General features: G+C 35.2%; 6 protein-coding genes across 16 annotated transcripts in view; all 6 read right to left on the bottom strand.

The window, feature by feature from the left end:
• Nucleotides 1-37: 37 nt before the first annotated feature.
• LOC100186601 (syntaxin-1A) lies at nt 38-5,108 on the bottom strand. Of its 5 annotated transcripts, XM_026840685.1 has the most exons (12): nt 4,915-5,108; nt 4,456-4,549; nt 4,045-4,218; nt 3,416-3,654; nt 3,021-3,148; nt 2,723-2,836; nt 2,280-2,453; nt 1,968-2,021; nt 1,635-1,744; nt 1,458-1,580; nt 1,140-1,269; nt 38-697 (listed from the first exon to the last, which is right to left on the bottom strand). In XM_026840685.1, the coding sequence occupies exons 5-12, from the start codon at nt 3,141-3,143 to the stop codon at nt 356-358; spliced, it is 1,170 nt and encodes a 389-aa protein (XP_026696486.1). In that variant the 5' UTR covers nt 3,144-3,148; nt 3,416-3,654; nt 4,045-4,218; nt 4,456-4,549; nt 4,915-5,108; the 3' UTR covers nt 38-355. The 5 variants fall into 5 exon arrangements, with proteins under 5 accessions (XP_026696486.1, XP_026696487.1, XP_026696485.1 ...); XM_026840686.1 differs by lacking the exon at nt 3,416-3,654 and having other exon boundaries at nt 4,456-4,732; XM_026840684.1 differs by lacking the exon at nt 3,416-3,654.
• LOC104265467 (protein POLR1D-like) lies at nt 4,051-5,012 on the bottom strand. Its single transcript, XM_009859528.1, has 3 exons — nt 4,915-5,012; nt 4,456-4,549; nt 4,051-4,218 (listed from the first exon to the last, which is right to left on the bottom strand). The coding sequence occupies exons 1-3, from the start codon at nt 5,010-5,012 to the stop codon at nt 4,051-4,053; spliced, it is 360 nt and encodes a 119-aa protein (XP_009857830.1).
• Nucleotides 5,107-7,047, bottom strand: LOC100178699 (cytochrome b5 reductase 4-like). The gene is made up of 2 exons (XM_004225676.4): nt 6,752-7,047; nt 5,107-6,586 (listed from the first exon to the last, which is right to left on the bottom strand). The coding sequence occupies exons 1-2, from the start codon at nt 6,784-6,786 to the stop codon at nt 5,311-5,313; spliced, it is 1,311 nt and encodes a 436-aa protein (XP_004225724.3). The 5' UTR covers nt 6,787-7,047; the 3' UTR covers nt 5,107-5,310.
• A 638-nt stretch (nt 7,048-7,685) lies between these two features.
• On the bottom strand, nt 7,686-10,193 carry zf(ring/c6hc)-7 (Zn-finger (RING/cysteine-rich C6HC)-7). Of its 2 annotated transcripts, none has more exons than XM_026839375.1 (6): nt 9,784-10,193; nt 9,312-9,630; nt 9,009-9,133; nt 8,667-8,895; nt 8,410-8,582; nt 7,686-8,200 (listed from the first exon to the last, which is right to left on the bottom strand). In XM_026839375.1, the coding sequence occupies exons 1-6, from the start codon at nt 10,078-10,080 to the stop codon at nt 8,018-8,020; spliced, it is 1,326 nt and encodes a 441-aa protein (XP_026695176.1). In that variant the 5' UTR covers nt 10,081-10,193; the 3' UTR covers nt 7,686-8,017.
• A 101-nt stretch (nt 10,194-10,294) lies between these two features.
• On the bottom strand, nt 10,295-12,300 carry LOC100183416 (alpha-1,3-mannosyl-glycoprotein 4-beta-N-acetylglucosaminyltransferase A-like). Its single transcript, XM_002126705.3, has 4 exons — nt 11,714-12,300; nt 11,426-11,641; nt 10,867-11,132; nt 10,295-10,551 (listed from the first exon to the last, which is right to left on the bottom strand). Exons 1-4 carry the CDS (start codon nt 12,260-12,262, stop codon nt 10,512-10,514), a joined length of 1,071 nt encoding a protein of 356 aa, XP_002126741.1. The 5' UTR covers nt 12,263-12,300; the 3' UTR covers nt 10,295-10,511.
• A 770-nt stretch (nt 12,301-13,070) lies between these two features.
• The window catches only part of LOC100185792, an 8,904-nt gene continuing 6,675 nt past the window's right edge, over nt 13,071-15,299 (bottom strand). For 3 of the 6 annotated variants that reach the window (XM_026840690.1, XM_002126506.4, XM_026840691.1), the window contains exon 3: nt 13,071-14,250. In XM_026840690.1, coding sequence (XP_026696491.1) covers nt 13,625-14,250 — 626 coding nt within the window. In that variant the 3' untranslated portion in view covers nt 13,071-13,624. Of the gene's footprint in view, nt 14,251-14,805; nt 14,965-15,170; nt 15,289-15,299 lie in introns of those variants that run through there. The other 3 variants (XM_018817747.2, XM_002126469.3, XM_002126532.4) reach the window with 2 other exon arrangements.

Genomic DNA, 15,299 nt, shown 5'->3' with positions numbered 1-15,299 from the left:
ATAGTTTAACATTTTATTGTGTACTTTAAAATGTATATACTGCTCATATTTTTTATTTCTCACATCGTACTTCATTTAATTAAATGCATTAAACAAAATAAACAAATGCAAAATGTTTAAAACCCCAAAACAGCACAGATGAATGGAAAAGAAGAGTGTAAAATTCCATTTTTACAAAACAAAGGTATAAATGCCTAAAAAATTTACTTTAGTTTTAAATGTGAACAGAACAATTTAGTTTTCCATTCACATCTTTGTTGGTAGGTAAGCACCAAATCTGACTGAATCTGCTAATGTGTACTTAAATTATATAGTAATATTTAAAGAGGGAGTTGCACAGTTGATTAGAGATTAACTAGAAAAGTTCAGTTAAGGAAAACCAGTCCTCATCTCTTCTTAACCTTGGATGAGCAACTGAGTGAGTCACCACTCGTACTGTGGTCCGTTTTCTTTTAACTGAAAGAGCAATAACAAGGACAATGATGCCAATGGCAGTGAGAATAAGGAGCGCAAGGCAGAGCTTCTTTTTTCTATACTTGTGCTGCAGTTTGCCTGCTTTCTTGAGCATTTGGTTGCTCACTTCGACATAGTTAGAAGCAAGACCAACATGGTGTTCAATTCTATCAACCATAGCCCCCTGCTCATGCACAAGCGAGGAAACCATAAGGAAAGCTTCATGTAGTTGGCTGATGCTTTTCTAAATAAAGATATAAAGGCAACATGTTTTTAATCTGATCTAAATGGGTGAAGTTCTATTTCCAGGCACGCCATCTAAACCTGAGTTGACGCATCACTCCAGATATTGTGGGCGTATGTGTCCTTGGGCAGGACACTTAACGGCAATTGCTTCAACCCAGTAGTCACTAATGGGTTGTCCAAATTATCAGCCATACATAAAAAAAAAATAAAAAAGTAATAATCACTCACAAAGCAACATACATGGTAACTCTTAAGCTGGCACGAGGTGTTAAACCCATGTGATAACGATTGTCGTTTTCCGGCCACGCATTATAAAGTAAGTTACATTTATTCATTTAACAATAGAATACATATAAGGATGCATTGAAGCCTCTGCTATACAATAAACATTTCAAGTAAAACACATTCTTGTTTTGATAATAGGCAATAGTTATTTATACCTCCAATGCAAGAATCTCATGTTCAAAGAATTGGATTTCTCTTAGTTTTGCTCTCATCTCTTTGCTAACCTGTGTATCATCCACTATGTCTCCATGTAAAAGTGAAACGCTCTCTCCAACTTCAATTGCTCTGAGCACACACACAGGTTATTTATATCACCTTATCATTAATAAAAAGATACATCCCAACCAACAACTGTATTAGCACTTTTGACACAGAAAAGCTGTGGTTGACACACTTGACATAACTTGACAATAAGTAAAAGTCCCGAATAACAATTTTCAAATTAAGGGTAAATAAAAGAATTCCGTTTTTACTTATCAATTTCTTGGCGATCCATTTCACGGCCAATTATTGACATTTGTCTTTCAATTCGTTTGCGGACGTTTTCGTTGTAGATTTTCTGTGTGGTGTAATACTCCCGTACAACCACTACCAGCCTAAGAAGAATTTCAAATTGTTTTCTGTAACATAGTATTACATCTGTATGCTACCTGTAGGATAAGACACTGTGTAGGAGCATCTGCATTCGCAATTCACAAGGTAGGTATGTGTTGTCGGAAAATGGCAACACTGTACCTGACCCTAGGCGGTGCCAAGAAACCTGGTTGGGAAAATAAAATTCAAAATACCCATCAAGTTGCTATTCCAGAAATACAAACAAGAAATGCCTCAAAACCAAGCTGTTAGCAATCTAATTTATTACCACAAAATCATGCAAAGGTATGAATTACTTTATATACAAATGGAAATACTCACAGAAAATAAGACCATACACACAAAAAAATAAAATCAGGAATAAACAGCTCATTGAAATCCTGTCTTACATTTTTAAGTTGATTATGAGATGAGTTGAACAATTTAAACCACTTGGATGGTGTCTACTGACAATAAGAACATGCAAGTTGTTAATCAAAGAAAATAAATTTCATGGGTGTGGGTGTTTTGAGCAGGAGGAAGGAAACGTATAGACATGACATGCAGTATAAAGATCTTACATAAGGAATAAGATGTCGCTTTAAAGACATAACATAGACATTTAATAAAAAAATGATATTATGAAGTTAAACAATATTGATTTCCAAATAAATGGTGGAGATGAAAAGTAACTGATAGATTACATATGATTTGATGCCTACCTGAACACTTGAAGAAGTCTGTTCCCACTTTACACTGATATCATCTCTGCTGTCATGGCCGTCCCTTGCATATGCTGAGTAATGGAGCATTTCTTTATCACTAAGCTCCATCCTACGAAGAATTGTTTTGGTTTTTCGAGCGAGTGCACTGAAACGATCCATGGTTCGAGTTGTCTGTTTCATAAATTAGGATTCATGTTGTCAACTGATATTACTAGTTTTTTAACATTTTATTTGCTGCATGTACGGATTAGATCTTGTATCAGAAATAGTAACATAAACCTTTCTTCAAATAGAATAGTGAACATGAAATAAGTTAAAAGAGCAAAATAACAGTCAAGCCACTGGGGGTAAATTAAAACTATGAAAATATATTCATTAAACTAAAAGCCTGGTTACTAAATACCACTGTCATTACCAGCTGCATAAACACTCCCAACCACCTGCTCTCTGTATTGCTTCTCATTTAAAATGTTCCAAGTGATATCTTCATGTTGTCTCACCATCTCTTGTACTATTGCTTCCATGTCCTTGATAAATTTTGTCACCTTTTCTGCCTGCAACACAACATAACTTATTCTTCTTGGTGATAACAAAAAGGAATAGTCTAGTTAAAAACAATGTTGAGATAGATGCTATAGTTAAAGAATATAGTAAAACGAAGTCAGGGATGTAAAAAGTAATTGGTAAAAGTTAAATTGGAAAAAGTTCATGATAAAATTACTTAAATTAATATCTTACCCTTTGAAATAAAACAATAAGAGAAGGGTCTATTGGTAATTCTTCATGATATTCTGGTTCCTTATAAAGTGTTGGGTCACTTTCAGCCAAACGAAGCAAATCTGGCAATCGGTCACGTAACATCGCAGCTGTACAGGTACAATACAATGATCACATGAGGATGTTGGTTCATTTATTGTTTCACATGCTTAGCATTACAGATGCACAGATATTAATGTTCAAGCAGTGTGAATGTACCATGTACTGCTAATAACTGTATATTGGATACTTTATTAGAATAAACTTGACTGATATATAAATTAGACAATACTATACTTATATGATGAATGTTACTTTTACTGCAAAAGTGCAAGGGACTGATTGGCAACTAAATATAAACACATGTCATCTGTTACCTTAAATAGCTAACTATTACCCTTCACATGCGTATATATATCTCAAAACATTTCTTATATACACTTTTTAAATGATTTAGATCAATTTATAAACAACTAGAAACAAACTTTGGCTGCTCAAAACTAACTGCAAACTTTTGAGGGACAGCCAGAAAGACTGAGATAATCAATCAATTGCAGGAAGATATCTGGAGTGACTTCCTGCTTCAAGCTTCCTCTCTTGCCTTATGTTCCTAAAACTATTGCGAACGTTCATTTTAACTGATTGCATCATTAGTACTGATACTATTGTGTTATACACAATGCTTAGCTTTGTCATATTTTTGATCATGTATGTTGTCATTTCTTACGGAGGGAAATTAATAAGAACATGGCTTGAATGTTTTAGGTAGTTTAAATTTAACTGTATAGGGAAACCTACCAGGTCTGACTAAAAATATTTCTGCGTCCATATTATAAATTTAAAGCAATTTTTATAGAATATAATCCTAGTCAGTTGACTAATAAAAAAGACTGCACCTTAAAGAGATAGCATGATTATAAAAAGAAAAAAGTTGATTTTTAATCAGTAGTGTTAAACTGAAATACTTTTAAAACGTAATTGTAGATTTGTAGCATAAACCTCTTACCACAAATTATTCGCACTTTTTCTCTTTTCTTGGTTTTTCTCTTTTGTTGTATGGTTTTGATCTTTCAGTTTTATCTAATTTACTTCTTACACGTTGTGTCTTTACTTGATAATTTTTTTTCTTCTCCAGCATATTTTCTTCTGAATCTTCTTTGGTCTTCTTCTTCTGAGCTTCCTTATTTGATAATACATATAAATATTTACAGTTTTTTCATATTGAGAAAAATTGCTTAACCATTCTAAGTATTATATTTACTCCGCTACTTAATTACCTTTAAGGGTGAGAGCCTATAGCAGATGAAACTCATTACCAAAATTTGCTGATAACTTGTAGTTACTTTTTCAGTACTGCATCTTGAGTAGCTTTATAACTGTTATATTTTTAATATATGGTAAAAATGTTAAATCATACTTGTTTATTTGATGCTACACGGTGGGAATGAGAAACACTCGCTAATGTTCGATGAAGGAATTGCTTGTTGGTCTTTGGAATTGTACTTTTTTTCCTGAAAAATTAATTTATTTACAATAAATCTGAATGTAAATGTTGTATTAATAAACTACAACTACCAGTTCCATGTATTTGTTGTTTATAGGTTAGGAATACCACTACACTTAAAAAAATATTTTTAATGCCTGCAATTGCAATTTCTAGGTTGCCATTGTATTTGTAGAAGCTTTATCTAAGTCTGCAAAAAAAATAATTAATCTGTTACTTTGCATTAAAATACTTTTGCTTGATCTGATCACACTGTCAGTGCAATTCAGTTTCGTATATCCAGTAAACAGGCTAAGTTTGTCAGCGCAAAAAAATTACTGAACCATAAATCATGACAGCACAAATATAAATGTTTGAAAATATGGTTAATACCATCCACTTGTTCCCATGGTTTGAGCACGTTCTTTCCCACGCCTTGCTTCTCTGAGTAATTCTTGTGCTGCGCGTTCCTCCAATTCTTTCTCATTCATCTCCAAAAGGTTTATATTGTTTTATTAAAAAAAATAGACCAAAAAAACATCAATTTTCAGGTTTTCTTAAAATAGAGTATTTCCACCTAAATTGCACAGACATTTAAAATTTCAAATACAATATTTCCTAAATAATGTAAAATACATTTTACAACAAAGTACAGAGAGAATTAAAATGTTAAAAACAAAGTAGTTAACACATAAAATAGACGCATAAACAAAAAATAATAACAGATAAATTGTGCTAAGTAGAACAAACCACATAAATGACATAAAAACATTAACATAGGAGATTAAACTATGTGAAAGCAAATACGCTGGATGATTTAACTTTCATGTCAGATAAAAATTTTAATGTTAGTGTAGTAAAAGGTGTTGGGCCACACACTAACACAAAAGTTGTATCGATTTGGAAGTTCGAAAGCATCTCTTTAAGAAGGGGGATTGAAACACGACCTTTCAGACCGCTCCAATCTTGGTCTGGCTGGGACAAAACATGATCTACTGTAAATCGACTATAAAATCTCGCTTTTAATGTTTTTAAATCGTTTCTCCATAATATGTCAAGTTCTTTCTTATTGAAAAATCCAAGCTGGACCTTTTTATCAGTATTAAAAAGGCAATGATGCATAACTCTGACCATGGGTGTAAACCCTGTGCCGGCAGCTAAAAGAAGTATGTTACTAAATGAGGAAATTAATCCGATATGGAATTTGATCTCAAAAGTAGCAACAGAAATCTCATCTCCAGGGGAGAGGTTTCCAATGACTTTGGTCAAAGCACCAGTTTCATACACCTTAATTAAAGTGTAGAAGTTGTTTGGGTCATTGGCACAAGTGCTTTCTGTAATGCATGGTAATGCAACAGTGTAAGGACGCCTGATTAAAATGTCTTCTATTGAAGCTTGGAAAAAGACATGTGCACCCATGGGTGTAAGCATATGGCAAGATTCAGGCAGACGAAAATGCAGCTGAAGTGTATCATGTGTGATGTTTGATTTAGAGATTAGCGTACAAGAGAGAAGTCTGTTTTTGAAAGGCTGCGTATGTTTGCATGAACCAAATCCATCCCAAAGAGATCCTGGTTCAGCCTTTTTCAAAGCAATTTCTATAACTTCCCTTTTCACAATGGAAATGCTTGCTTTAACCTGCTTATGCAGCTTTATAAAATATGACAAGGATTGCTTGTGTGAGATAAAGTCTACATGCATAGAGAGTCCATCATTACTGATATTACAGACAAAATTCTCAACAGACGTTTCTAAAGAATCACTTTGGAACAAGATTATAACTTCTTCCTCTGTTTGCTTGAAACCAACATTAAAATATTGCTTACCACCAATTTTACCTAAGCCTGGAAGCTTTAACAAGTTATTGCCAGGTACTGACAGTAGGGAAGAGGTAGATTTTGGTTGCTTTGGTATTGTGAAATCTGGAATGAGAGTCCCTATGAAACATGCTTTTAACATTGATTCGAAGTTGACCCAGCGATGAACTTCTTCAAACAGGGAAGTGGCATCTTTACCAACGCCTCTCATCAATTCACTTTCACCTCCAGGATGGTATTCCATGTATCTAAAAATAAGAGGTTTAAAAAATCTGAATTAAAATTTTTTTTTTTTTGAAAGTCAGTCATAGCCTATTTGGTTTCCCTGATAAATAATATTAAGACTAACAAATTTACATGGCACCTTTACCTGGTATTGTAAAGGTACTGAAGCATTCAGATAAGACACATACCTTGTCACATTGAAAACATATCCTCGAATAGCCATCCATGCATCGTCACTGGGTATTATGCTTTGCTAACTCCTCCATTGAAATTTTAAGAGGGCGTGGGCCAGTACCTCGCAAATCCACGTTAGATTTGCTTAAACGAATCCAATCCATTAAAGACCTTCCTCTCTGCAGTGGTACTTTTGTTGTGTTTAAAACAGGGGCAGGAACACCCAGCCTTTGGGCACTGTTGGCAGCAGGAAAAAGTTCCTTAGACATGATCCAATAGTCAATACTTAGTTTCTTGACCTACAGTTCCTGAAAAACAAAAAAAGGAGAAACTGTATATACTTTCACTGACTGCTGCAAACTATATAAATATTATTGTAAAAAATACACTGATTTAAAACGAACAGTGTTTCCTATCTTTACAATCAAACATAAACGTTTATTTGAATATTTATAGACATGTAGCTACAAATAGCATCGACTGCAGCGTTGTCAGTTATGTCAGTAAGCAGGAGACTAGAAATGACATATTAGATACTCCGAACACAAAACGTCATATTTCATCGGTATTTGTAGAATTAGATGTCAGTGACAGATTGGAACTAATTCGGATTACGTCATGTCGTCATAATTGTTAAAAGCGCAAAACAATATTTACATGCCGACTGGTAGACGACATCTGTTCTATCAAAGATACATAAACAGTTTATGTATCACTGGTTCTATAAACCGCCTAAATGAGGGTGAAAAAGTATATACGAAATCTCTTTTTCATAAATTTCTAAATTTCGGCTGGATTTTAGGTGGTTTCCCTGCAAGCGGAGAAAATCCCTATTCATAAAAAGCCTATATTAATTGCGGCGCCACGCTAAGACATCAGTTATCGGTTTCTAATTTGGCGCGAAAATAAACAATTTCATTTATTTAACTCTCATTATAAAAATGATACTTTTGTACATACTTTTCGTTTTCACTACTTGCGTAAATCAGTTTTAAGAAACTCTACATTTTACACATGAAAAAAACGCAAATGGAAGAAGTAAGCAAGTGGATTTGTGTATATCACAACAATATTTAGTAGTCAATGTAATTGCCACTGATTCATCAGTAAGTGCACCGTGATAAACTCACTCAAACAAAATTAAGCAATTGAAACATTAAATATAGTAAGCAAAGACAACAGCTTAGGATAAATAAAAACAACATTTTAAAGAACTGGTAAATAAACGATCACTTTGGCTCATCAAATAATATAATGCATTTTACTAATGATAGAGAATCTTAATAATACATAAAAAATTCTTGGTCTTCAGGATCAATTCCCTCAAACAAACGATTATTACACGGACTGCCAATATTGTTATAGTGACGATATGGGTTTGCACAGTCCAAAACATGCATACAGATCCAACAAAAATACGCCCTACATTTGTAGCACGTCATTTTGTTACAGCCGTCAAGTTTCTGCAATAAATATATATGTTAAATACATTTTATGTGGAATGATTTAAATTAAATTTGAAATTAAACGGTACAGTCATAAAATCCAAAACTTCGAAATGTGTCATTTATGTACGATGCCTCAGAATTCAAGATGATGCCCAAAAATGGATATGAATGTTAAGTTTTCTTATGAGCTATACATTAAATAAAAAGGTGAAAGATGTTGTTACCTCTATTGAAGCATTACACCCTGGACACGGTTTAGTGTTGTTATTCATCCATGCTTGTGTTGCTCGGTCATCCAAAGCTTTACAAAGAACTTTCCTTCCATATTTTTTCTCCATCTGTTTCTTCTTTTCTTCATTTGCAGATTCGTACTCCTTACATAACTTGATAATTTCATCTAAAAACGAAGATTTCCCATGGTAGAATATAAAGCGGAACTATGACAAACATTCTGGTATTCTACAACAAAACAGATACATACGTGAAGCGATTTTGCATGGACTAACGCCATGATATGCCAGTTTGCAATGAACACAGAATGCATATGCACAAGACGGACATTGGCCAATCGAAGCTTCAGGTTCAATGATCACTGCCGACTGACAATGCATGAGCGGACAAAATACAATATCCGTCATTGTGTCAAGAGTGGTTTGTAAAAGGAGCTTTTCATACCTTTCATACAAGTCTTTATTCACAGCTTCTTTTACCTTGAAAAGCAATAATATCAGAAATGTTTAAATTATGAAAAATAACATTGCTTCTCTCTTCCCACCAAACCCATTCTATCTAATAGATCTATGCAAATTAAATCTGTTTTTACCTGATTTGGCAATGCAGTTGTATCACAGTCTGGTTCTGGACAAATTAAACTAGTGATTGTACCCTCAGATATATGAATTTCAAAGTAAGAAGTAATACATTGTTTGCAATATACGTGTCCACAATCTAGCAAAAATACAAACAGTTAAATATTACTTCTATGGACAACAGCATTACATCGATTAATGCCTGTGGCCTGCCACTACATCTAAATATGTCATCAGGATAATTAGGTATACAAAATATACCGTAAAACAATGTCATTTAATAACATAATTTAGTTTACATAAAAAGCAAATCTTACCTTTAAACTGTAAGCAGTCAGTTCCTTTTTTGTCTACAAAACAAATATTGCAAGAAAATACTGATGTGAAAAAAATTTCTTGCTGTTTTTGTTGATCATAGTTGAGCAATGTTGGCAATATTTCGGCATAACTATGAGCAGTTTGTAAGCCCCGTTTACAAGGTTTATTTATTCCTGGTTTTGAAGATGCAATGGTGGAAGATTGAGATGAAGACTCAAACTCATCACAAATATGTAAGTTGTCATTTATTCCAAGAATAGAAAGGGAATCATCCTGAAGAAATTGGAACCACTCGTACAGAATCACATTACCTTCTTCCTTTTGCCAAATTTCATCAAGTTTTAGACACAGTTCGTATAACTGAAAAAACTTCTAGTCACATATATTGCAAGTGCATATCTTTAGCGAATGTTTTCGATTACAGAAAATTGCATGACACAAATAAGATATACCGGGAATACCGTACTTTACCTGAGATGGAGAAAGCCATACGCAGGATAAGTTGAATTGTGGTGGTTCATCAGAAGGGTAGCCATCAGATAATGCAAAGTTAAGTTGTATTGGTGGCAGGAAACTTACAAAATGTTCTTTATTGTGGGAGTCGTCACAGGATTTCTCAGATTTTACCTCGGAAGTCAACTTTATATAGTTTGTTTGCAGTTGTGGAAACACATCTATTCGGCCGGTTGTTTCGTTAAAGGCAAACGAGCAAGGATCCAGAATGCTTTCCAAGGCTAGAAGTTCGTTTTCCCTATCTTCTTTATTCATTTTAAATGCACACAGCACCTTTTAAGTGGTTAATGAAACTCCGCAGATGTAAACAACAAAACGAAACTTTTTATCCCAAAGTTTCAAAATATCCCTTAGTGGGTATGCCAGTATATGCGTGCCGCCATTTTTGATCTATTGAATTAATCTGTATATTGCCGTTTTTCTTGTGGGTTAATTGAATTCTAATGGGTTAATTGAATTCTGCAATACGTTTATTTTACAACGAATTTTATTTGTATAAACACCAATAGTTCAACCGTTTAGTGGCACTTGGACACTCTGGTTAATACATTCACAAACACCAGGTTTGTGGCCTGATTATAACAGCCTTGTTTCATCATAGTATACTCTGGTTTCATTTCATTTTCACTCTTTAAATTGTTTGAAAGAATGATTGGAACGTCACATAATATGTGAGATACTATAAATCATCTGTTGTCAAACATCGGGTTTGTTCTCGACGACACTCTAAAAAATATGTAGAATGAAAAGGTGTCCCATCTTCCCCCACCCTACTATATATGTAATGTAAAACTTCTATTTTGCCTGGCAGAAATAGTTTATACAGAGGAGGGTGGCGGAAGACGGAACACTTCAGCACATAATATCCAAAAATCAAGATCGTGTTTTAAATAATTAACAACGGCCTATAGGAGTTGTGAGAATACCTCTTTTTATCTTTGAATGTTCTTTGTTATAACTACATATGAGTAGAGAAAACAGAGTCAAAATGGGTCTCATTTACCCTACTCTACACTATCTATAAGGCCTTATTTAACTTACACTCCAGTATGCTTGAAAAGTGGAGCAAAATATTTTCGAGCTCTTTTCTCAATCTTTTCGTCACAGATGTCCGATGTATCTGAGTAGCCACACACTTTTACTCGAACAAAGTCCCATAACAGCCAGTCTAATGGCTTAGCGTACCAAAAGAGCTTTAGCATAGCCAAAAACTCTCTAGCAGATTCGCGATGAAAGATCTTACCAGCCCCTCCGACCGACGAGAATGAACAGTAGTCCCAACTTTTGGTGGGTTTGCTTTCTACGTACTATATGTGTAGAAAGTAATGTTAGCCAGTGTATTCGAATATTGGAGTAGGTTGGGTAAGATGGGACATTTCGGTAACTTTTCTGCATTCTTTTAAAAAACATTTAAAAATATATACCTGTGGTCTAACGACGATTAGAAAATATTATGTGTCAAAGTATTCCATATTACCACGCACTACTATATATTAACTGAACTAAACTATAGCCGGTAATTTGCATTATAACTCATCACTTGCCGTCAGTAATATAATGTTATCATGATATATTACTTATGATAACATTCTCAGCTTACCGATAAAATATCTTGCATATACCCCTCATTGGCTAAAACGTCATCTTCCATCATTAGAAAATACTGTGGGTCATCGGTTGCAATGGCGTACGAGAGTAAATTAAACATATCAAGATTTTGCCTGGAACGCCAACGTACACGAGAAAGAGAATCACCAAAGTTTAGGAATAACTTGGATTCCCAGTCTTCAGGTTGTTTGAAGGGGGGGCCTATCACCTAGAAAAGAGACGGGTCTTGACCGGGGCATTAGATGATATGTCCCTAACCAGGCATAGGCCAACAGTTTACCTGTACAATGCCTTCTTGTATTTCCGAAAAATAATTGCCAAGCAATGCAGCCATTTGCTCTTCAACAAAAGTCGAGTTCACTTCTGCTACATATACTAGTATGTTGACATCTTTCCGGAGATTGTCGGATAACCCTTTAAGCAATGATCGTAACGTGTCTTGTAGATAATCATGACGTCTTCGAAGCACACTCGGGACGCCAATTGTAACAAGAGGACGCTTTCGCAGCTTCCCTAGCCTCAGACGCGGCTTAACATTAAAATTTGTATTGTTCAAAGAATTTACTGTCGAACCAATTTCTAAAAACTTCGAAAACTTGCTTGTTGTGATGTGTTTCGAGGCTGCGGTTGTTGGGTCTATAAGTTTGTTTACTTTTTCGATTTTGCGTATCACGTTTTTATTTTCTTTGTTTCTATTTACGAACTTGTCTATTTCATATTCTTTCGCAGTATTTCTTTGGTTGTCACGTATGACAAATGTGAAGGTAGCTAGTACGAAGCAAACAACAAACAAAGCAGCGGCGTAGCATATCTGTCTAAATTTTCTCATTAACCTTGTCTAGACAAACCTACAACCTTGATGTAAACTAAAAACAGATCAACATATGAAGTTTACATTAAATAGTGATGACGATGTTCTGACAAGTACAAAACGTTTCAGTTATTTGGCGAGTACTCTGTTATAAGTAGCATCGAAAACCACATACGAACAATGTGTAAATTAACGATCCATCATTGAACTATATACTTCCCTGATATCCCGCAGATAACTATTATCCGCTTAGCATTTCTGTTCGTCGACTTGTTTTAACATGAATTTACAGCCATTTCTAATCGTTATTATAGACCTATATACAACAGTTCTCTGTGCAGTATAACATAGTTTATCTATAGCGTTTAACAGTATATAAAACTTCGCTGTCCAAAAGAAAAACGGCCATTAATTCTCAATCACTGCTATCGATTTCAGTTCATTTCTGCAAGTCAAACACTAAGATTTGCCCTCCGGTTAATACTCATTATAGTGTCACCCATCTCTGCTACGTAAACCTTTAAAGTTCGTTTATACACTTTTCCGCGCGCCAAATACTGCAATATTTATACACACCGTTAACACTATCTTTCTAAAATATGCGGACAGCTGTGGTTAATCTGTTCTGTTGCATAAACATACATAGGTTTAGCATATAGTAATCTAACCTCACAGTAAACAGACCTAATCACAATATATATCAATTTAAACTTCTGTACGTATATAGCAAAGCTAAAACTTCTTTTATACAGTATCCCGTAGCATCGTTAAAACGCTCTACTGTTCACTGCATAAAGTGTATAGCCTGGCTCATTGTTTCAGTCTGTTTAAACCGCTTTATTTTTTATTCTGCAACATAGAAACTGCGCGCCAAATTTAATTCGATAATCGATACGTTCTCACTTCTTCCATGTAGGTTAATACAATGACGCTGTTGGGACAAAGGCTTTGTTTTGCGAACAAAACAATTTTTGAATTCCAGCCTAAATTTAGCATCTAATTTAGACAAAGTGCTTTAATATAGATAATGCAGATAAGGAAACAAGTGTGGCAACCGGAAAGAATAATGATTAAGCTCTTATCGTTCTAGGACATCTTTCCAGTCCGAGGTCCTTTTTCCGGTATGAAGGTACGGTTTATACAAAACGTTGGCAAAATGATTGTATCGAAAAATTCTATATAGTTCGACTAATCATACAATTTGTATGACACATATTGCATAGTTGATTGAAAACAATTAAGCTAGCTAAGCTTAAATGGTTTGCGCAAAACCTTGAATAACCTTGCGCAAATTTTAGGCGACCAATCATCCTTTATAGATTCACCTTTCATCGCAAGTCGCATTCAACGTGCATTAACGACGGCAGTCGCATAATTGTATCACGATGCCGACCAACTATTATAGATGTACAACCTACTCATCCGGCGGTAATTGCGCTTCCAAAACGCAACACAAAAGGATGTGCTTAGAGCCATACCGAAAAGCGGCCACACGATGGCGTGCACGATGTCAGAAACGCCAATAACGCGACTGAGCATCACAGCGTCACCGCTTTGAAAGCACGGGTAAGTGGAATTGACATTTCCCCATGTGACGGCGTGAGTGTAGAGTTCGGTCACCATGACGCGCATATCACTGTGGCAGTGGGCGGGCAAAAAGGAGCACCTCCTGTAAAGATTGTCGCCTCCGACGAAGTTATATTCATTTTGAAATAGCAGAAGTGGTAGCGTTGCATCAGTACTTGCGTTCGTTGTGCTGTTTGTATTCATCATCGTTTCATTTGATGATCGTTTAACGCGATTTTCGCTTTCTGACATGGCCGCTGAAGAATCGAAATATGAAGATGTACTCCGCCGAGTTCGATTTGACCGCTGCGTAACATTCTCTGGTACTTGAAACTGCGTCGTGACGTAGATTTGCAAACAGGGCAGGACACGTTTCATGCCATGTTCCGCAATGGAGTCCACGTAACACGTCGTATTTCCATTGAAAATAGTTGTCACCACTAAATGGAAAATTAGGGTTAAATTGAATATAACTGCTAAACGGTATATTGTATCATTCTGTTGCGAATTTACAGCATCGACAACAAATTTGCACCCGTACTATAACAGGACGGTCTTACTTAGTAATACAACTTAGGCTTAAAAAATGCAATAAAAACAGGCATGTTAAAATAAAATAACAAAAATTTCGTTTAAAAGCGTTTTATGAATACACTCGTAAACCTAAATTACATTTGTCACTGCACTTATAGCGTAATATTTAGTAGGACTGAAGAGGACGGGACGACGCCTTTAGCACACAATATATTCTGATCGTGTTTTAAACAATTAACAACGATCAACGAGAATCGTGAGAATACGGTTTTATAATTCTTTAAATGTTCTTTGTTTACTACCAAATGGGTTAAAAAATAGAATAGGAAAGCTTCCCATCATCTTCCCCACCCTACTATATATATGTTACATCCTGCGATTTGCACGGGCTGTAATAAACATCGAACATCAACATAGTTATAGTTTAATATGGACTGTACTAAGCATCAAACAAATCTCACCTTTACAGGTGGTTGGTTTGAAATTCCAAGCATATATTCCTGGACCTGCGGTTGTAATGGTAAATATAATGCATTCAAACGAAAAGAAGAAGAGTAGAGTTGAAAATGTGAGGAAAACTTGGCTGAACTTCGGGCACACCATCACACGGAGACGGATGCCTGAAAATAAATAATGTTCGAGATTAAACAAAAAAAAACAACTTTACTATCTACTACACACTGAGATTACCCGCACACCTTACCAAGGCCCACATTTAATTAGTTTGATCAAACTGTATTCAATACAAAGCTCGAGTCTTACTATCCAGTATCAATAGTAGTTTAAACTGAATAAGCATAAGGTTTCTAAGAAAACATAAACAGACCGGTGTCTTTGTACGGACTAGCTCTGACTGTCGTGATCGCCATTACGACGCGCAACAGCAGAACGCGTCTATTGGCAAAGGACTAAAGAAACAGAATCCGTTCGTCAATGGTCCGCGCTGACAACTCAA

Source organism: Ciona intestinalis, chromosome 2, assembly GCF_000224145.3.
Source record: "Ciona intestinalis chromosome 2, KH, whole genome shotgun sequence".
Classification (NCBI taxonomy): domain Eukaryota; kingdom Metazoa; phylum Chordata; class Ascidiacea; order Phlebobranchia; family Cionidae; genus Ciona; species Ciona intestinalis.
This window is presented reverse-complemented; position numbering and strand designations above follow the sequence as displayed.

What these genes read in the sequence shown, in the direction of transcription:
- LOC100183416 (XM_002126705.3), bottom strand. Translation starts at nt 12,262, where the DNA reads ATGAGAAAATTTAGACAGATATGCTACGCCGCTGCTTTGTTTGTTGTT. An exon ending in TACAAGAAGGCATTGTACAG is followed by an intron (nt 11,642 to 11,713) that starts GTAAACTGTTGG and finishes TCTCTTTTCTAG; the next exon opens with GTGATAGGCCCCCCCTTCAA. An exon ending in ATATGCAAGATATTTTATCG is followed by an intron (nt 11,133 to 11,425) that starts GTAAGCTGAGAA and finishes CTACACATATAG; the next exon opens with TACGTAGAAAGCAAACCCAC.
- LOC104265467 (XM_009859528.1), bottom strand. Translation starts at nt 5,012, where the DNA reads ATGAATGAGAAAGAATTGGAGGAACGCGCAGCACAAGAATTACTCAGA. An exon ending in ACCATGGGAACAAGTGGATG is followed by an intron (nt 4,550 to 4,914) that starts GTATTAACCATA and finishes TTAATTTTTCAG; the next exon opens with GAAAAAAAGTACAATTCCAA. An exon ending in GTGTAGCATCAAATAAACAA is followed by an intron (nt 4,219 to 4,455) that starts GTATGATTTAAC and finishes TTATCAAATAAG; the next exon opens with GAAGCTCAGAAGAAGAAGAC.
- LOC100178699 (XM_004225676.4), bottom strand. Translation starts at nt 6,786, where the DNA reads ATGGCTATTCGAGGATATGTTTTCAATGTGACAAG. An exon ending in TATGTTTTCAATGTGACAAG is followed by an intron (nt 6,587 to 6,751) that starts GTATGTGTCTTA and finishes TCTTATTTTTAG; the next exon opens with ATACATGGAATACCATCCTG.
- LOC100186601 (XM_026840686.1), bottom strand. Translation starts at nt 3,143, where the DNA reads ATGTTACGTGACCGATTGCCAGATTTGCTTCGTTTGGCTGAAAGTGAC. An exon ending in AGAAGCAATACAGAGAGCAG is followed by an intron (nt 2,454 to 2,722) that starts GTGGTTGGGAGT and finishes TTTATGAAACAG; the next exon opens with ACAACTCGAACCATGGATCG. An exon ending in GATCGCCAAGAAATTGATAA is followed by an intron (nt 1,270 to 1,457) that starts GTAAAAACGGAA and finishes GTGTGTGCTCAG; the next exon opens with AGCAATTGAAGTTGGAGAGA.